Below are 22097 nucleotides of genomic sequence, written 5' to 3' on the forward strand. Positions count from 1 at the left end.
GTATAGAGAAGTAAAGCCTCCGTATGTCCAAATGCACACACCGGGTCAAAAGTTAGCTGTAAATTGCTGATCGCTATCATCTGGACTAGCAAATGCGCCCAGCACTGTTACTTGTACTTCCAGTAAAGTTACATCGATTTCAACTTAAGTCAAAAATGTATATAGTAGAACTTGGAGGTAATGCAGATGACCAGGGACTCAGCCCAGAATTCTTCGAATTAAGTAAAATCTGAATTATGAATGATGGTTTACAAGGTTCCAGGTTAAATGGGCAAAATATTTCATACAAATAAATGAAAATTTGGATTGAAAATTCTGAATTGTATGAATCCTGCTGTATACAGAATTGTTGGTACTCTCTGTAGCAAAACCTGTCACATGATGAGAAAAACTAATGAAAAGAATGATTACAGAATAGCTACTTAAATTACTTTCTGTCGAAGAAAAAAAATAATCTATTTTTCACTTTAAGGAAATGAAAAATATAAATGCCGGGTTAATATCAATAAGTTAGGGTGCAGTTACAGAGCACACAGGCTGTAACAATTCTGGCCATGCCTGTGATGACTGTACCAAAGTGACTGTACCAAAGTAACCAAAAATAGATTTTCTAGTGACTTCATCTTGAAAATGGTTTTAATGTATGATTTTCGCGAACAACCAGACCTTGTTGTGTTACCTATCTTTTAAAAAAGAAGTCGAGTTGTTCGTTCGAAAAAACACATGGAAATATAGTTCTACCCAGAAGAACAAAGAGAGAAAAGAACGTGTCTCACCTGAATTCTATCCTTTGCGATTATTTCCAGCGGAATGCACTCAACAGATAGTAATCCATTTGTTGTTAATCACTCAATAAAACTCCTTCGCGCACAATGTAGAGACGAGTTGATTGCTCTGACGTAATGGCTCAACTAGCGACAGAGTGGACCCGAACTTACTGACGATGATGATGTTTGTAACGGTTGTTTTTTGTTTCGAAATCGTGTTTCAGTCCCTCGAGTCGGCGTGTAAGAAATCGCGATGCCGTTAGTGCCGTCAGTTGATGGCGCTTTGCGACGTTTTTTTATTCAAAGACAGCGACGACAAACTAATTGATGAGATATATCGCGTGACGAAAATTTCGTCCATTTTTTTCAGGCTTCTTCAGTTTCTACTTACTGCACTCGAATGGAAAACAAAATATGAAACGCTCCTAGAATTTCTGTTAAAAGATTTACCTCAGCGTCGCGAAACGGCGGTGAAATTTGTATTTGGTAATCGCCGACGATTACCATTGAGAGACGTCTTCGTTTAAAAGTAACGAGCGATTGATTTGGTGGTTAAATTTTTTGCGCTCACGGAGAAATAAGACGTTGCCGATAGTGAGAATAACCGAAGGATTTCACGAAATCCGGTCCGCGCGAATGAGACGTCGATTTTCCGTCTGGTCGAACGTCGTCGTCGTCGGTTAACCATCGATTAACTCGAAAAAATGAGCCGCGCGATCAAACGATCGCTAGTTATGATATTTCAATAATCTAGTTACTAAGCTCGTACGGTTACGGCTCGTGCTACGGCGATTCGATTATAAACAGTCAGATTCAAGCTTGCCGCAGTAGAAACTTTTCAGCGCGTAGATGACGTGACGTAGATGACGCACGCATACGTTTGCGGTCTGGTCTGCTGCTCCCCGACGCGTATAGCGTTTATTAGACGAGAGCGATATTTAGGAGGTGATAGCGCATATTTAACTTCTGCCGTTCAACAGATGGTCGGAAGGATGCGCGCGGGTTTCGTTCATTGGTTCATTCATGCGAGCTATCAACGCTCGCCGATGATTAATCTACATGGTCGAGCAATCGGGTTATTCACCCGTGTCAAATACTGGCTAAAACAACTGTTGTACAAGCGTGTACTATTTAGCGTTAAGAGATGCCTGTACTACTAGAATCCCCCATACGGATCACCGTCCTATTGACAAGATTTATAGGTCCGCATTGGGTTGATTTGTAACGAAGGTTAGAAAACGATTTTGGCGCGCAACGCATCGATTGTATACGTTCTTTGCCGAACACTTCAAATTCAACAATAAATGGCACGATTAAATACTTCTGTTGTTTGATAAATATTGCCTCGGTTTCCCAATCGGTATGCGGCTTTTACGAATATTTATGTCTTCTACATTTATTGCCGAATATGTCGAATTTTTGTCGAAATTGATAGTAATCGAGTACGCGCGCACATGCGCAGCGTAATCAAATGTGCGCGGGCGTAATCCATTTCATTTTTAATAAAAACCATTGACAGCCGCATTATTCATTAATGACTTCATTCGTATGACAATAATTAACAGTATAGTTTATGGTACCAATCGTAAGGTAAAATGTACTCACGAGTGTTGGCTGAAAACGAGTGAGTGATCGAAAACGATACGAATGATACCCCGATGGAGATATTTCAGTAGTGCGGGGCGACATCAACGAGATGAGTTCGTCGGCGATGAACAGAATCTAAAGTGTTTCATTCAGCTCCGTACTGGTAAGCTAAGTAGTTGAACAACAGACACGCGTAAAAACAGACAATTCAAGAATAAGGGTTACACGGAAGTCCAAGATTTGTTCCTGTACCATCTGTCTGTGGGTCTGCGTGTGGTCTATTTTTCAGCTACTTAGCTTGATAATAGTGACTTGATCTTGATGAAAATTGGGTCCGATGTTTTGATCTTAAAATAGGGATTGTCCCCATTATTTATTTATTTGGCTGGTAAATTTTGTTTGATTTTTTGATTGAGTGTCCCTTACAGACCCACCACACCTGCCGGGAGCGAAACAGGGGGTTTGATTTTGAAACCGGAAATCGAAGTACAGATATAGATGTGTGATCGGCGGTCGAGTTAACAGAATATTTTTAAATCGAAGTACATAATTGGAAATTCAGTTCCGGTTCATCTAAACAATCTTCCATTCAGTCTGAACAGTATAGGGGTCTAGTTGTGCAGTGCTTAGAACAGACCCAGTGCGCCCCCTAGTGGCAGAACTAGGCACTAAAAACTGTTTTCTTTTACCTTTTACTTTGAAGATGACCTCATAACTGAGCAACGGGGTTGAAATTCAAAAAGGTGTCTCCGCAAAATTCAGCTATTGGCCCTAGAAACAACATATCCAAAATGAAATGGGAACTAACGTATGGTAATTTCGGAGTTCCAACCTCAGCTCGAGAACCATTGTCGCCTGTTCGAAATCTTCAGTTTATATATCATGTGTGTATTCAAAGTCAGTAAATCGATCCACAAACACAGATCTCACATCTGCAAATGTGCACGACATTTTGTTATCGACAAAGTGTCACTTCATTTCTTCTGTGTTCTCTGCAGTTTCATATTACATCAGCGGTATAATATATATTTCTTTTCATTTGACGATGTTCAGATATCCCGCGCAAACAAAAAGTCGACATATGTATTTTATGTATACGAGATTAATTACTGATTAATTCGATACTGTAATCACTCAAATAAATGCTGTCTAATACTGTCTAGATTTCTGAAGTCTGAATATGATTTTTAATCGAGCGTGGTTTGAATTGATGTCGGCCATAGCAACGAAACGAGCTTATAGACGTGTCTCCAATTCTCTGGTAATTCGCTGTGTGACATCGGAGGAAGATGATTTGAAAATAATTTCCTGTCTTAAAGCGGCAATCTTTTCCGCTATTAGAATTGACATTATCACGTATTGAATCAGTATCTAGACACAATGATGAGACTGGTGATTCCGAAATTGACCTTTTGCCCGATCCGTAGACGTATACGTGTAGTATTTTTCCTTGCCGGAATCCGATGTATGACAAGAAATTTTCAATCAATACTCCAGCTTTTCAGCGTTCTCCACACCGGGTTTTAGAGGGACAGCCACCCCTCTCATTTATGTCAACCTTTCTGAAATTCGGCCACCCCTTATAAAGTATGGGCTGCCCCCTACCAGAGTCATTTTCAATATTCAATCAGTGCTGATTATATTATATATTTGAGCTGATGTGAAAAATAGATGATCACACCAATATTCAGCTCAATTTTCTGTATTTTTGGGGGGTATCAAAAGCCTTGCCATTTCAGCAGCAACGATGTCATACATTTAACAACGAATGCAGCCTCGGAGAACACTGGGTTTGTGATCACTGTGTGTACATATATTCTCTTTTTCATTTTAGTTCAACAAACCGCTGAGATCGAGAAGGCCGCCGACAAAGTCACTAATGAGTTGAAAGAGCAACTTAATGACCAGTTGCAAGAGAAAACTCAGGTTGAAGAGGAAAATCTAAGTTTGAAGGTAATCATCCACCATCTAATTAGAGAGCGTGGTCATACATAAACCACTCACTCAATACTAAACAAAGTGACGGAAGTGAGTCACTTCCAGAACCAGTTGCACTAATTTGACCTGCGCTAAAATTTGGCTCGGGCTAGCTGCAACATTTTATGAAAACGTAGAAATGTACTTCTAGATTTGGCGGGCACGGGTCAAGAAAGCTGGTGTGATCGCGGCTTGAAAGTGTTCTGTTGTTTTGAAAGGCGTTGGTCTACTTGTAGAATTGATTTACTCCCGCTATTATTTAGAAGGAAGTGAGAGAAGTTATTTGTTCAGTAAGGTGTTTAATGAAATGATCAATCATGTGTTTACAGTAAATCATCTTGTCGAGAAAGTTTTCCCCCAGAACATTAGAAACGATATCTTTACTTTCCAACTTAACATCTACGCCTAGTACATTATCAAATTTGCCGACAATGCTCTCTCGGTGAAAAGGATGTTGTTAGAATGGGCAATCAATGGGATAAAGGCGATAGTTTTACTACAAATGTATTGAAGTTATTTTGATCGAAGCAACGATCAGACGTCAGAAGATCGACGACTGACGCTCTGATTGATGCGCAGGATTTTCAATCATCTCGGCGAAAGAATGGGGGAAATTACTCGCTATTGACTGATGCCGAGGTAAGTTCCGTTGTCGTCGTCGGTGCGGTTCATTCTGAAATCGGTAGGTTGACATTGATACAACGGGTCGCGATTGTAATAGCTTCCTGTGAGGAAAACCGGATGGGAACCTGCAGCTGTAGAGTCAGGCGATAAAGACTCCTCCATAGCAGCAAACTACGTGTGCATATATAGTCACTTCATGAACAATTAATTTTGTATGTGCTTGGTTATATTTTTCCGAGATATCATTGATGATTACAGAAAAACAGCGAAACCCAGATGGCTGGTCAGTCAGTCAAGTATGTGTCAAGAAAAGGGGGGGGGGGTTTACAGTTTCGCAAGTCAAGGCTTTGATTTTAGGCCCGGTCTAAAGCCGATTATGGTTCAGAAGAATGAAGACCGCTTTCAGATGACTGTACCGCTGGGCTTCGAGCGTCCAAATTTTTGAAATAATTTTCCTATTGATTCTTCTTAATTTCGAGATCATTTGAACCAGGGATCAGTTTACAGATACTTTGAAATGTGTTTACATTTTTTCCGTGCATAGATTTCTGTCAGCTTGCATCATCTACATCATCGCGCTAATTTTCACCTACCGATATAAATACCTATGAAATAATTTCCGCTTGGACATAATTTTTCTGTCAATCGGCTTCCGCTCCTGTCATTTTCCATACAGCTTCGGGCACCTGCACTGTGATATAGAATGTGGCTACGTTTTCTATTGTTTCGACACGAACTTGTTCAGATTAAATCTGTTTGAAGTCTCTTTTTTTCCCCTAATGAAATAAAGCGGCATTTTAGATATGCAGATAAATACGATAACCCTAATCGTAGCATCTACAGTGAAATATGTCACTGTCAGTGTACCAAGTTGGGATCAGTCACCGAAGTCGGTATCAACTACGAGCAATCATTGCTCGTAGGTATCAACCGAGCAGAGATTCAATTCTATATAAACCGTAGCTAGTTCCACTCTCTTCTTGGTTTAAACCGACCAGATAGAGAAGTTAGTCGAAATTAGTTCCTTTTCAAACGAACATTGAAATGATTTAGATATAGAATAACTGTGGCTCATTGCGCAGATCCCATTCAAAATGTCTTTTTCACCTCTCTAAATTTCAAAAGATCTTTCGGAAGGGATCTTCAAATGATCAGCTTCATTCATTTATTATGTACATGTAAATTTAAATTTTTTATCCCCTAGTGTAATTTTTTCATAAACATTAAACATTATAGTACGCAATTCACTTACCCCTCCCTTCCTACTCCCCCTAATGCGTAGCGATAAATGAATGACCCCCCTTAATGTCTTATAGGGCACATTTCCAACTTTTAGTTCGATGCTCCTGCTCTTGAAAGGCCACTCTAAATAAATGGGTTTGTAGCCTCAACTTGAAAGAATCTTTGGGTATGTGAGATTACCCGGTATTCCAGAATGGGGGGAAGGGGATCAGTACATGAAAAACTGCGGTCCCCAAACATTATATAAGTTTAAATCCCCATAGCTCTTTGTCGATGTAGTTCATTCAAATTTGAAGAAAGAATGTCCAGCTTTCAGGAAATGATGTTATTAATGGCTAATTTTTCCCCATATATACTCACATGCGTTTACAGAAATATATAAGCATCAAAATTCATCTTTTAGCATTATCATAAATTGTATCGACTGGCTCATTTCAACTATTAGATTTAGAAGAAGATTTACTACAAAGCCAAAATGCCAATATGTGCTGTAGTAAAATGAGCCGTCTGTTCAAATAGTCATCAACTTTGTGGATTTGCGCAGCAGACGCTGTCGCGATAAATTATCTGATTATCTATCTAATAAATGATATATGTTTGTTTCTATTTGCGCGAAGGAGACAGTATTGCAACTGCAGGCTAAACTCGAAGGACAACTTCAGCAGAACGTCGACTTTCAAGAAAACATACAGAAACTCGAGTCGGAGATCGAAAAGCAAATTAATGACCGCATGACGCATCGCGCGCATCAGGTATTTACGGTCTCGGCGACAGTGTCTGGGGCAAATCTCAATGACCGGGGTTAATACCAATGATTACCGCGTAGAGCATGTATGGAACTATCACTGGAGGCTGTTGCTGGCCTTTTATATAAGCAGAATGCACCCAAAAACGGATTTCTGTCCTCTTCGGAAAGGTCAAAATCTACGTCGAGAGAAAGTGTCTTACGTGAACCTTCCCTCGAGTTGTAAAAACAATCTCTTGTTTATCATCGAACCAATCGAGATGAACAAGGTTAAGTTGATCCCATGTTATTTTCATTACGTTCGATACCAAGTTACCACTACTGTTTGCATGTGGTAAATACAGATATAAAAATCGATAAGTTTGATTAATATCGTTGTTCATTAGATGTCACCTCTAAAATGTGATAATGTGAACTGGTTTCTAGAAATGTCCTATGGTATCAATTTTGCATCAGTGTTTTAATATTGGTTATGAGGTTGGGGTATTCGTTCAAAAGAGAATAAATACTATTTTCTAGAGCAAAGCCACGCAAGAAGCGCAGATGAGAGCGTCGGCATTGCAGCGCGAGGTCGACTTAGTTCGAAATCAACTGAAAGAAACGACGAAACAGCAACAGCAATTACAACAGCTGCTAGCCACTAGAGAACAAGAACATCAGTAAGAATGATGAATAGTCCGTTCGTATATATCGGCCTAAATTATCATCCGTGCAGAGCCTTTGAATTCCTCTGTTTCATTTGCATCAAAGAAAAAAATGGATATAATATGGAAATTCAATTCTCGTTTCTAGAACTAGATATGGAATCTAGTTTCGGTGAAACAAATATTCAAGTTACACTTTGCACGTGTACAGTACTATGTAAGCCCAGAAACTCATGTGAACACTGTGTATGTTCCATAATCTCAAGACATACCGTGTGGTGTGTGGCACCAGTTCCTGTTGCAGGTGTTTCCAACAGGTCAGCAAACACAGACGTAGAACACACACTCGCCTGCGGTAATTGATCTTTCAATTAGTTTCATCGGCAGTTGAAGTTCAACCGTCTGGTGAAACATGTTTGTTGAAATCGATGTCAGAAATCAAGCTTCAGTACAAAATCCCGATTAACAGGAAACTGCTAGTCGCCCTGTTTGATAAATTCATGTATGCTAGATATGTAGTTAAGTTCATCTAGCACTCTGGTCTTAGTTGGTGTAACACTACATTAGAAAAACTTTTCTGAGAACCAAAGTTAATATCTGAAAATCACTTTGAGGACGATTGATCACTTATAACCTGGAGATCTCTTTGAGGAAAAAGGTTAGGGTCTCAGCCCAAGAGTCAATAGTAAGACCTTTTTTAGATTACTTGGAGTACAGATTTTTTCAAGTAAAAAGTGCAAGGGCGAAGGGGAAAAATAGAAATACACCTTTTTTTATTTAAGTATTTTTCACATAAACCCTCGGAAGGACCACAGAAGGAAATTAAAAAGGAGTGATGCAAATGATTGGAGAAATGGAAAAAAATTACGAGATTTAAAATTAAGATGAACGTAACTTATAACTTTTACAAGTTACTAGATTGAAGTTTTTTTTTCAATTGCAAAAATTGTGATGAAAACATGAAGGACTGAAAGAAAGAATTTATTTTGATTTGATGATTGCAGAATTCAGGGAGGCGATTCCGTACTCCAAGTAATTTTTTTTTAAAAGCTGACGATATAACTTGTGATCTTCAACATTGCCTTGAGTTCAATAGATGTGTACTAACAGTATAATCTTGCTTACAAAAAAATTATTACTGTAATTTAATACTCTTCTTTTGTGTATACAGTAATGAATTAAGTAAACGCTATTCGCCCGAGAGCCGCGAGTTGCAGGAATTACTTCAGAGAGAAGTCAGTCGCGTAGAGCAGTCTCATCAGAAAGAATCGCAACTTCAAGAAAATCGGTACGATATATTTCATCGATTCATTTAGACCCAGCTGAAATCAGTGTTCTCCACAACAGGTTTTTGAGGGGTGGTCACCCTTTTTCATTTTTACATCCGCCCCTCTGTAAAATCAGCCACTCCTTATAAAATATCTGTTACCCCTACCAGAGTGGATGTCAGTTATTCTATCAATGCTGATAATTGCTTTGGAATATAAATCGCATGCCTGGAGAAATATACATCAGTGCAATTAAATGTGCCTTGCAGAATCAAGATGGGGATTTTTTGCTATTGACTACTGGTAATCGATTGTACTCTTTTCCTGGAAACAAAGCTGCTTACCATCCATTACCGAATTAGAATGATAGCTGCTGCTGGTGCTGGCAGATGATTTCCAGTTTTTAAGCCAGCAGAAGAAATTCTCTGGTCAAGTTCACTTGAATGTTATATTATTACTTCTTATGACAATCTTCCCATATTCAACTGTAGGAACGATTCAAATAATCACTATTGAATTGGGTTCCTGCGATCGCAAAAATTCAGAAGGACGGAAAGTTAGGCCCGTGACCCTATTCATCTGTTTTGACATGTATAGTTTCTGAGAACAATAGCGACGATCACACGGAGACGATTTGGCCCAGGATCAGGCCAAAGTTAAATTTGGTCCGTGCCTTATTAGAGAGAGCCTTCACATGTAACCCACTCACTCAATACTAAGTGAGTCACTTCCAGAACCTGTTGCAATTCACATGCAATAATCTGACCTTAGCTAAAATTTGCCTCAGGCCTGGTCCAATGTTTTTGGTCGAGCCAAACAGACACGGGACCATTTGGCACCTGTGTGAACTGGTGATCCGGGCTAAAAACACTTGTGAGATCGTGGCTAATATCCAAGAACTAGAGTACTCAGATTTATGATACCTCGAAGTTATTGATACCTGTCATCAATAATTATGTTTTATAGGATACAAGCTCTGAACAAGCAATACCGTGATCTGGAAGATGAATTTAGGATGGCTCTCCATATGGAGGCGGATCGTTATATGAAGGTATTATGATGTTTATGCTACATGCTTTCCTTCCATTCCTGGTTTCGCTGGACCTATCGTTAATGAAATTCTTAAACGACGAAGACCGATAATCAATTCTGACTAGATCAACTACTGCTGACTATCGTATCGTAGAAAATATAAGCCATGATCACACGGAGACGATTTGGCCTGGGCCAGATTGGCACGGATCAGGCTCGGGCCAAATTTGGCCTGTGCCTAATTAGAGAGCGCGTTCACACGTAAATCACTCACTCGATACTAAACAATGTTTAAACAAAGCGAAGTGGATCATTTCCGGTGCTAGTCGCAATTCAAACGCAATCATTTGTCTGGTGCTAAAATTTGGCTTGGGCCTGGTTCGCCAAAATGTTTGTGTGATCGCGGCTATAATGTGCTTATTCATGAGAATCAACTCAGCTGGACCTGGCCCCATGCTTGAAGTGCTTCACAATTTAAATCTGTGGTGAAGAATGTAAAAACAATGGATGCTGAAATTCTCTTAAAGCAAGGTGCTTCTCGAAAACGTATGAATGATCGAGTTTTTTGGTGAGAGATTCTGGCCATTTGTAGCACTCTGATAGCACAGGGAAATTTTTGCGCCGAAGTATTTCGTACTACCTTAACCGTTGCTCTACTAGTGGCGGAATAGTGGTCTATGATTTTTATTAATGAGATGATCTTGCCAGCCATTTATCAGCATTAGTGAGGTTTCTCCTTCTCTCGTGGTGTTGTCGTCGGCGATATAGAACGGTTTAATCACGAATCTTTTGATGAATTCATTAGTCAAGGTGCGCCGCGATCGCGCGATCGTCGTTCGTTCAAAAAGCGACGAAGACGTCGTTTGTCTTGATGTAGAAACGGAATTGCAATGATTTCTCGTTCAACAATGCTCGCAAAAATGCGCGCGTTTGTTTGTTTTTCTGCAAATGTGTGGATAGACATAAAAGATATAAAAGATACGATTTAGATCAATGTTGCAGCGAAATCCTAAGTCAGAACTAAAGCCGCGATCACGTGAGCATTTTTGGCCCGTGCCAAATTAGGCCCGGAATGCCCCGAGCCAAATTTTAGTACTGGTCAAATCATTGCGTTGGAATTACAACTGGTTCTGGAAATGATTAACTTCGCTTTGTTTAAGCATTCTTTAGTATCGAGTGAGTGGTTTGCGTGTGAAGGCTCTCTAATTAGACACGGGCCAAATTTGACTCGCACCTGATACGGGCCAATTTGGCACGCGAGTGTATTTTCGTACAATCACGATGAAGCATTGAAATACGCTCGTGTGTGTCCCTAGCTTGAAGATCTGCCCTGAAAGCTGATGGTACGGATTCTGTGATTTTTGTGACCTGTCGGGCCTTCATCTAATGGCTCGATTAGTATAAATACAAACTCTTGTTATATCGATATCATATTGAGTTGTATAAATTGGAGTGGAAAAATAACATCTACTCTTTAACACAATATCATAAAGTGGAGTTGTATTTCTGCAAAACTCATTAAACTTGCATACCATATCCATGGTTACCCATGAGTGTGAAAAATGTCCGATATGATTATGGATGGAAAATTATCCGTCGCGAAATTTCATTTTAAATTATGGCGTGAAATCGATTCCGTCACCACATTCCGAACTGATGCATTTGTTCTCGTTACAATTGCGAAGTGACTTCCTGAAATGGAAAGCAGGCGGAATATGCAATTAGAATGTTAGAAATCTTGCTCCTGGGTTTTTTTTTTCCAAAATTTTTGTTCATCGCATTTTCTTCATCGCATCGCACCATAATTGTGCATACGTAAGCCGCGATCACACGAGCGTTTTTGGCCCGTGCCAAATTTAACCCGACCCAAATTCTAGCACGGGACAAACGATTGCATTTGAATTACAACTGGTTCCGGAATCATTTCACTTTACTTAGTTTGAGCATTGTTTAGTATGGAGTGAGTGGTTTACGTGTGATCTCGCTCTCTTATTAGGCATGGGCCAAATTTAGCTCTAGCCTGATCCGGGCCAAATCATCTCTGTGTGATAGCGGCTATTAACTTCATCAATTTTTCAATCCTGAAATTTGGGGCCAGTGGTTCAAAAATTGGTTGAAGATAACCATCAGATAAATACCGTAGTAACAATAAACTTTTATTGATCACTTTGTCAACTATCCACTGGTTAACTGTAACAAACTTTTGAGCAACTGGCCCCAGCAATGTATTGATCAAATAGTGAATGCAATCAAGAAATATTCATCACGTTTGCTGGTTTTTTATTTGTAGTTGAAAAAAATTTTGATATTTTTCGTACTTATTCAGTTGAGCAGGTGATATAAAATGTTATCAGGTTTCCCATTCAATTGTAGTTGGAGTCAACATATGAAGCAGCAAGTAACGAGGCCAATGCCAGTAGAAAATTGCTGAACGTTGCCCAGGAAAAAGATGAGAAATCTAATCGCATCATAACAGAACTGACGGCGGTAGGAAATTCACTGCTTCCTTAAATCCATTTCCAATTACGCCTTGCCCAGTAATTTGATACTCAAGTTATTTGATCAACTTGGTAGAGACAACTCGGAAAGATGATGTAAAGAAAATTGTGAATTGACATTGATTTATTATTTTCACTGTGGCTGTTAGTGATTTTACGTGCTAGGTAGGAACCCTTGCTATGGAATAAGTTTAGACACGTTCACTAAATGCACATGAGCCAAATACGGCGGATGCAAAGTCCGTAGCACAGTTTTTTGGCACTTGTGCGATGCATTTTCTAGCGCATTTTGCCGTTCACCAAATATTCAGTATGTTTGACATTTTTCGACGCAGCGCAAAGTACGCTCTCGTGTACTTTACTGCATTCGTTGTCAATGCGCATGCGTCGATGCTCAGAAATTGTTCATGGCGGCTAGCGTATCAATTTCGCTATAGAAAATCGTCGATTTATTTCATGATGACCATTGCTGAAGTAGGGTTACTTGAATAAGGCTAAAAAAAATTGATACCTTGTTTCTCCGCTCTGCTGAGCTTAAATGTTGACCCGGCCGGCCGCCTATCTACCCTATACATTACTTTTTTTTAAAACCGTGATCAATTTTACCATAACAGACCCGGCCGCTATAGGAATGAACTGTTTATAAATTTTATCATATTTTACAAAAATGACCTGGCCGCTGCGGAGAAACAAGGTATCATTTTTGTATAGCCTAAGTAAAGTCATGATTTTCCCTCGCAAGTTCCTCAGATGCAGATGTAACAATAACTGAAGAATTCTTTCGTATTCAAATTAAAGTGACAAGGATGATGATAAAAAGTCACTTGCAAATGGTGCAGATATGTAGTAGATATGATTGTATACCACAAATCCCTTTGCGGGGTGGGGGGGGGGCTATAATCGGAGCTAAATGCATACAAACTTAGCGCAGCACGAAATGGGTGCGCGGGTGCCTTGACATTTTTTTTTCGATGTTAGCTCAGTACGATCTGCCTAGTTAATCGAATCTCAAGCCATCTGCTCTGGCTAGACGCCCGATTTAGTAGTCGCTCGAGAATTCAACTTTTAAAGAAAAATACTCGCCAGCTCATTTGTATGACTTCGTGCATAAAACAACCGAGTCGCACGATATTTGTCTCAAATTTTGAGATAATATTGCCTCGGGTGCAGACGGGGAAAGAAAGATATTTTTGCGACAGCCATTTAGCTTCAAAACAGTTGTCAGTGACAGTTTGTTGTGTGTGACGTTGTGTAACTCTGCGAGCGGTTGATTCAATTTAGATAGTGATGCGTAAAAAAAATCCGCTTCTCTTCCGTTTTGTTTTTTGAAGCAGATGTCTCCGACAAAAAAGAAAAACATTCTGCCAGTTAATGCCGTGAACGTCTTTCCATTAACGCGTTGGAAAAAGTTGTGCATCGAGCTTCTATCGGAATGAAGAGATTGGAAGAGAAAAATGTTTGGGCCGGGAAATTCGTTATTATAAATAGGTCTGCTGGGTTAATAAGTCCTGGTTTAAACCCCAGGCAACACTGTGTTGTGTCTGGCAAGAATCTGATCCTTGTTGCCTCTCTCCTTAGAGCAATTAGCTGCGATCTCACATGTGTTTTCGATCCATGCCAAATTTCAAACCTGGTGCCAAATGGGTCTGTTTGACGCTGGCTAAATTTGGCCCGTGTCAAATTTTAGTACGGGTGAAATTTGCATTTTGGCCCAAGCCAACTGTTCACACGGGTGCCAAATGGGCCCGGCCCAACAGCCAAATTTAGTTCGACCAAAAACATTGAACCAATTCATGTGAATTGCAACTGGTTCCGGAAGCGACTCACTTTACTTTGTTGGTGCATTGTATAGTATCGAGTGAGTGTGTGAACGCACTCTCTAGTCAGGAATGGGCCAAATTTGACTCGCGCCTGATTCGTGCCAATTTGGTGTGGACCAACTCATCCCTGTGATTGCGTTTATTATTCTGTGTGAATGTAAATTGGTAATGTTAATTAGCTCGCTTGTCACTGTACGACAATGATTTCAGAACAATGCAATCTAGTTATTTAAGTGTGGATGCGATTTCCCATGAGGCGCTGGCTATAGCCGCGTTCACACTAGATTTCGGTGCTTACGAAGTACTGTACTTCGCTGGTGCCGAATTCACCAAAATACAACGCTTACACAGCCAGTTAAGCGCCAAATCTGCGTTCACACTACCGAAAACAGGTGACCAGCTCAGTGCCGTACTGAGATCGGGTTTTCGGTGCGGAATCGCATTACGCGCTTAATAAGCTGCGTATTTCAGTACGGAACTAAATACGCCGCGAATAGGCCTCGAATAATTTCCTAATGTGAACACTTAGTACTGTACTGAAATCCTTGTGTGAAGGCAGCTTAGATTTGACCGGGGTCTGGTGCGGGCCGTTTTGACGTGCGACTCCTGAGCACAGAATTCTTGAATTAGCCAAAACTTTTACACATTATTCTAGATTATTAATCTTAAAGGTTTGTCCTTAAACACAGGGTGGGTGATACATGGTGCAATGACAGAACATCAAATAATGAAGCTAAGTCTTGATAAATCTATAGCTGTTTGATGTCGGTGATGCTGTCAACCACTTAATTAATTAGAAATCTAGGTACGGTATTGTACCTACCACATATGGCTAGCAACTTTTGTTGTCATAGATAAATATCATATCAGGCGATGCAGAGATATGCTTGAATGGAAAATTTAAGTAAGGTAATATCAGCGTTCACACAAGATTCTGGGATTACGAAGTACCGTACTTGTGTGGTGCCGGATTTGCCAGAATACCGCGCTTACAGAGCGTTCACACATGATTCAATGCTTAGTAAAGCTGCTTAGTTATGCCGATATTGACAGTGATTTCCATGCTATCATTCTTTTCTTGTATATATTTGAATCCATTCTTAACCTTCTCTCCTACCTTCTGAATTGCAGTTATTAGGTTAGAGACTGGAGTAAAAAATGAGTAAAAACTGGCATGTGCATGAATAAATGACATTCATCCCCCTGGTTGAGTAAAGGGTACTACAATAAGTGGCTTGCTAAGCACCGAATCTGCATTCACATTACAGAGAATACGCAGCCAGCTCAGTACTGTACAGAAATCGGGTTTTTGGTGCGGAATCACTTTCCATGCTTTATAAACCCGGTATTTCAGTACGTTACTGAATAAGCCACGAATAGACTTGGAAAAAGATTAGCAAATGCTTAGTACCGTACTGAAACGCCTCTGATTACAAAAACTAGTTACTCAATGCTCAAGTGGTGTGATTTTTCTAGCACAGACAATTTTTTTCGAATCATGTCGAAGATTGTATTTACCAAATGTAAATGAGAAACTGAAGAGACAACCTGTCACATGACTCGAAGCAAAATTTACTTTATGTTCAGCCAACTCGGTCATCAATTTAGTCCATTCAATATCAATCGAATTTTATGGTCTGTTATAAATATTTACGAAGCATTCACGGTCACGTTTTAGTATTTTCGACCATTGCCGACTAATCAAAAAGTGAACGGAAAGACCGCGCAAAGAAGAGTCGTATATTAAATATGGAATTGCGATGGGTGACAGATTACGACTCAATCCCCTTCCCCAATTACTGTTTGAACTGAGAATCTGTCAGATACGCCGCATCATCGTGTCGTGCCAGCAAAACTTATATACACGTTTTATTAAAAGCTGAAATTCATTTCTCACTTTTTATCTACGGTTCGTCGTAATTTTGCGATAACATGTTCAAATACAAGTAAAAGTGCTTTGTTATTAAATAACAAGTAACAAGTACCAAGTTTCTTACAAGTAGTAGATCAATGGATCAGGTCGGCCACTCACCTGGAAAACAGGGATAAGTCAGGAATTTTCTTTAAACAAAAAGCTAAAAGTCAAGGAAATATGTTAAGATTGCTAGATCACGCATGAATTAAAGCAGTTTCGGTGTATGTCTTAAGTATTTGACTGAGTTAATTGATTGGATTCTTAGCAGATTGAGTCAGAGAAAACTACGTGTCCACCTTGTTGAAATTTTAACCCGTGCATCTATTTTCATCCGCATACCGTATATCATTTTCATTTTCTCGCATATTTCCAAATTTGTCTTATCATGGGAAAATAGCTGACACAGCCTTAAAAAACTAATAGATATAATTGCTTCGAGAATTGATTTTCGTAATTACTTGTGTGTCTGTTTCCGTATGAAGACTTTCCCACATGTATTCCATTTCATATGCTTCTTGGAATCTGACGTATGATACCGTTTTTTTTTCTTCTCTTTTTTACTGTCAGCTTGTCAAAGAACAGAAAGTAAAGATAACGGAACTGTCGCGATCGAAGCAAGAACAGGTTTCCCATCTAAAGGTGACTTTTTTAACAGTCGATTCAAATGGAAGTATTTCGTTCAAACATACCGGGACAGTCGAGAAACATGATCGATTTTTCTTTTTTCACGTGCTTTAGGAGCGAGTCCAAACTTTGGAGGTTCACTTGGATGAAGCGCGCAGAAGAATGGTCCAATTAGAAATTCTCAAACAGGTAACTTCTATTTGCAGTCAAGTCTCGAGTCGTCCAGCTGAATTTGTTTTAGGCTCAAAAACGAACCTAACTTAATAATTGGATTTGTATTTAGGATCCAGATCCCGGCGTATAAACTCTAGTATCAACTGCTTCTCATTTCCGTCATATCCCCTATCATCTTCAATCCATCATATTTAGTCAATCGAACATGACTACTTTACAGCCCCAGTTCATTCTATCAATCGTCGCTTCTTCTAGTTGTACGACTTTCAAGACTTTCAAACCCTACTGCAAATTCGGCGCAATAATTTTTAACGCCTCAACGAGCAGATTTCTATGGACAACTCCGATAATGACATATGCGTGTGTGTGTGTGTGTGTATATATATATATATATATATATATATATATATATATATATATATATATATATATATATATATATATATATATATATATATATATATATATATATATATATATATATACACACACACACACACACACACATATATATATATATATATATTGCGCCGAATTTGCAGTAGGGTTTGAAAGTCGTAGAACTAGAAGAAGGGACGATTGATATGTAATCATATTATTTCATGGAGCCATTATTCCCACACATTCGACACTAGACGACAGTCCGTTTATCATCTGGCAGAAGATGCTACAACAACAACGGGGAGAAGTAAATACCGTTACCGATACGGATTATGCTATTTATGGTAATTTCGTTTCGGCAATGATACGTATATGTTGCTGTTACGTAAACCGCTTATATATATGAAGACAACCACAAGGGGGTTTGGTTTAACGCGCCCCGACGCTGCTGCCTCATCATCGTCAATGACAATTCTGCCGATAGAGATTTCGATGCGCTAGGATGGATTAATTCTTGCCATGCGTTGAATAGATTACCTAGGTGGTTAAGTAAGTGAGAATAGGCCTGGCTGTATCGGATATGGAGATATGATAGCGTTGTCGTCGCGAGGGCCTGGTTACGTCCGCGTAACTTATCGAGAACTGAATAAACTATATAGTCATCACTAATAGTCGAAGCCCTATACTACCGCGAGAGATACGAGATAACGATTTAACATATTTGAAATTTTTACTTCAAAAGGAATTAAGATGTGATCACACAAACATTTTTGGCCCGACCAAAAACGTTGGACCAGGCCTTAGCCAAATTTTAGCACTGGTCAAATTATTGAATTACTACAAGTGTCTCTCTTCATTTGTTTAGCACTTTTTAGTATGGAGTGAGTGGTTTACGTGTGGAACTCACTCTCTTATTAGGCACAGGCTAAATTTGTCTCTGGCCTGGTCCGTGCCAATTTGGCCTAGGCCTAATCGTCTCCACGTGATCGCAGCTTTATTTGCGAAAAATAATATATCGCTGGCTTTCTGGCGAACCGTCGAATATGCACTTCATTTATCTTGGAGATAAAGTTACATTAATTAAGCTGATTTAGGCCTCCTATTAGCGTGTCAAACATGTAAAGCACGAAAATGACTGATAGTAACCAATTTTTTTGAACTGATAAAAATATGTTGCCATATTCATCGAGGTTCAAAAGGTCCCATTTCAAGGAGGTCCGATTTGGGATGGAGTGACCATATTCGACGGTCGACCGTGCAATCATTCAATTGATTCCCGTTATTCAATGGATATGTACGCCAATGTATGGTATTCTACGGTTTACCAAAAAGGAAAAAGGGGAAAGCCATATTCAATCATTAAGTTGCCTTGAGTAATTATGAAATTACTTGTCTGATCCATATAAACACAAATGAAACTTTCAAAGACATGTGGACTCAGCTCATTTTTGACAAGAATTGCGTATTCAGCAATTTGCCAGAAAGCCAGCAATGTAGGTGTTAACAAATTTCACAGCACTACGTGCTGATTTGAAAGTATAGATCGAATCCCCAAAGCTTATATTTGACGAATTGGATTTTCATTACTGTACAGCCAAAACATCGGAACAAAATGAAACAAAACCAGGCTGTTTCATTATTGCCACAATAGGCTTCATCCTGTTCCGAGCCTTAATAAAACCTACACCGATTTATCTTCATAACGCAGCGCGGAAACTTCGCGATAACGCTTCGTTGATTTCGGTACAATGCTGGTTTAATCAAAATTGATTTCGCTTAAATGCCGGAATTCAAATACGCGAATTTCATTTCACACGTCGCAAAATTATTCGCTCCAGATCTCTGCGCGAATACTGGGGTTTGAATGACGAAGAAACAGTAGTGTTGTGTCTAGAGATTCCGGATTCGATAGTATACAAAATGAGCCATCAGCTCGATTTGCCTGCTTTTCAATCTATTCATTGTTTGGCATAGTCAATGTATAAAAAACCTCTCCAGCTTGTGAGACCCTTATTCTCATATTTTCTGATTGTGTGTGTGTGTGCGTGTGTGTGTGCATGTGCGTGTGCGTGTGCGTGTGTGTCTGACTTTCAGAAATTTGGCTTCATTAATAGCGGGTGGATCTTGATGAAATTTGGCTATAATATTAGTATGGGGGTCTAGTTGTGCAGTGCAAAGAATGGGCCAATACACCACCTAGCGACTGAACTAGGCACTAAAAGCACTGTTTTTCAGCGACATGACCTTGAAGATGACCTCATTACTGAGGAACATTCAAAATTCAAGAAGCCCTCTTGACAAAATTTAGCTATTGGCCCTAGGTACAACATATCTGAAAAGAAATGAGAACTAGCGCATAGTAATTTCGGAGTTCGAGCCTTAGAACCGCTGTCACCCGTGGCTTGTCTCATATTAACTCTAGATTTGTATATTTACTGCGAGTTATTATGGGGACTGAATTGATCATGGGGCTTTAACTTGAGTGACAAGTAATGGTAGCAGATATCCCGATGAGATGGACATCTATTTCAAGCAACACTTAAACATGTACAGGTCATAAACTCATATCCTCTGAAGTGGAAATAATCATTACGTCATCATTGTTCAAGAATAACATTTAAAATCCGCGACAGCCTTCGGAAGTTTCGCGGAAAGGGATGAGCTTCAAGGTAGCGGACATCAACCCTTGTCAGCAGCGTAAAGCGCGGCACCCATTATTCCCAGAACGACGAGGTGTAATGTGAGAACTCGTTAAAATTGTCATCATCGGCTTTTGAATTCCCGGAGGATGAAACATAAATTGTCTCCGTGTTGGGAGTAGATATATTGAAACCCTGCGATCATTGATCTGAAGTGCTCGAATACGCTAATGGGTAAATGGAGAAGACTGATCTCTCGTCATTATTGCGTGTGTGTGTACTAAAACCCTTTTTCTGTCATCGAATCTTCTGCCAAATCCTCCTACTTGAATAGCCGCCGATGCTATCCTTTCTCACAGTTAAGAATCTCCTCCTAGCCCCAACTGTTTTACTGACCTGTACTTCATTTAGTGAAAAACTTAAATGAAGTTTGAAAGAATAATTCCATGAATTTAATCTTATTGATAGCAGAAATTGAAGTTAGATATCGAAAAATGAAAAATTCATAGATTTTACACTGACATTGATATAAGCAATCTTATGAATTTCCATCTTGCAGGAAAAGAATCGCTTCCAATCTCAAGTTGAAGCTCAGGAATCACTGATCGACGGACTTCGGCAGGAGAAGAAATTATGGGGGCAGGAGTTGGCTCAACAAGGTCAGACATTGATTTCGTAAAATTCTATTCTCACGAAGTGTTACATTAATCTTAACATTTATCGCTGTTATAAGATAGTGGCTATAATGAGACGCGAATAATGGCTCCAGTACTTTTAATTCAGCTTTTGTCTTACAGTTGTTTCATTATGGCCACGGCTGTACTTACCAGCGAAATAGTTAATCATCTGTCCACATCAACAGTTGTATATGTGGGCTTCACTTTCACAATGCAAATGTTATTTTCTCACATTATGTAGGAACAAGTTTGGCTCAAGATCGCGGACGTCTAGAAGCAAAAATCGAAGCGCAAGCTGCCGAGATAGCATTTCTAAACAAACAAGTCGAGGTAAAAAAATCTAGTGATGAAATTTTCGAACAGAAATATGTGGATTACCCCTCGGTTTCCCTTAGTGACAATGTTTTTTTTTCCTTTTCATATAAAATTAATGAAAACCATATTTTCAGCGTGAATCCAGTACCGTGAAAATCAAAACAAAAATGTTAGAAGATCAAACGGACACTATTAAAAAACTGAAAGAGGTATTTTGAACCGTCTTCATACGGTCGTCAAGGACTTATTGGATTAGGCTTTTGATTTATATTTCCTTGTATTGCAGGGATTACTGGAAAGAGACAACGAGATCAAGGCTATCAGAGAAGATTCATTGACAAACCAAAAATCATTAGAACAGACATTAGCTGATGAAAAAATTGCCTATCAAGAGATTCAGGTAGGCCTGATTTTTGTTACCCAGTGGTACTCTTTGAGTTGAGATTAGCCTAATTTTTCAAAAATCTCTTAGGAAGTTGCTTGCTCTAAAAGATCTTGAAGTCACCATCGTCTCGGGGGCGGAAGTATTTGAGATAACTATCTCATTTATTTGTTTGACATTTGTAGACACAAGTCGATGATCTGACCGAAAGAAAGGAACAACTGAAAGACCGAATCGCGGAATTGCAGGAAGAACTACATGTAGCAATTGATGAAAAAACGTGAGTACAAATTCGTCTGTGCTTTCTCTACCGTCTTTACACCCGCGGTCTATGAAACATGTACACCTGACAATTTCAGCATTATGCAGAATAAGTGGAAAGAAAAATCAACAATGATCAGTGATTTAGAAGAGCAAGTTCAACAGTTGAAAACGTCGTGGGAGAATAAAGAAGTCAGGTTACAGGAAGAACGCGATAAGGCTGTCCACGCTGCTAGGTATGTTCGATGGTCTACATTTCAAAAATGTGCGCGCTAAAATGTGCATAACTCTAGTTTATATTTCGTCATGATTTCAGCTTGGCTTTGGAGAAGATGCGTAGCATGGACGATGCATTTCGAAAACAACTCGATCGAAAAGAGGCGGCTCATCGCGAAGAGATTCTGCGTCTGGTGGAGGAGAAACAACGTGAAATTGATGCAGCGGAAACCAAGGTACTTCATGCAGTAGACACTCGTGCCAGTCAGCTATTTTCGTGCAATCAATTCCCAGTTCATAAATAAGCAA

At 39.4% G+C, this 22097-nt stretch overlaps 1 protein-coding gene across 1 annotated transcript in view; it reads left to right on the forward strand.

Moving 5' to 3' along the window:
- The window catches only part of LOC141901713 (leucine-rich repeat and coiled-coil domain-containing protein 1-like), a 92958-nt gene that overhangs the window by 70219 nt on the left and 642 nt on the right, over positions 1 to 22097 (forward strand). Inside the window, exons 11-25 of the mRNA XM_074789137.1 lie at positions 4189 to 4307; positions 6815 to 6949; positions 7462 to 7601; positions 8758 to 8874; positions 9821 to 9905; positions 12260 to 12373; positions 16687 to 16758; positions 16858 to 16932; positions 20497 to 20596; positions 20856 to 20944; positions 21064 to 21138; positions 21216 to 21329; positions 21497 to 21591; positions 21671 to 21808; positions 21889 to 22024. Of these exons, the coding sequence (XP_074645238.1) occupies positions 4189 to 4307; positions 6815 to 6949; positions 7462 to 7601; positions 8758 to 8874; positions 9821 to 9905; positions 12260 to 12373; positions 16687 to 16758; positions 16858 to 16932; positions 20497 to 20596; positions 20856 to 20944; positions 21064 to 21138; positions 21216 to 21329; positions 21497 to 21591; positions 21671 to 21808; positions 21889 to 22024 (1604 nt within the window). The remainder of the gene's footprint in view (positions 1 to 4188; positions 4308 to 6814; positions 6950 to 7461; positions 7602 to 8757; positions 8875 to 9820; positions 9906 to 12259; positions 12374 to 16686; positions 16759 to 16857; positions 16933 to 20496; positions 20597 to 20855; positions 20945 to 21063; positions 21139 to 21215; positions 21330 to 21496; positions 21592 to 21670; positions 21809 to 21888; positions 22025 to 22097) is intronic.

This window comes from Tubulanus polymorphus, chromosome 3 (genome assembly GCF_964204645.1).
Source record: "Tubulanus polymorphus chromosome 3, tnTubPoly1.2, whole genome shotgun sequence".
In the NCBI taxonomy this organism is placed as follows: Eukaryota; Metazoa; Nemertea; class Palaeonemertea; order Tubulaniformes; family Tubulanidae; genus Tubulanus; species Tubulanus polymorphus.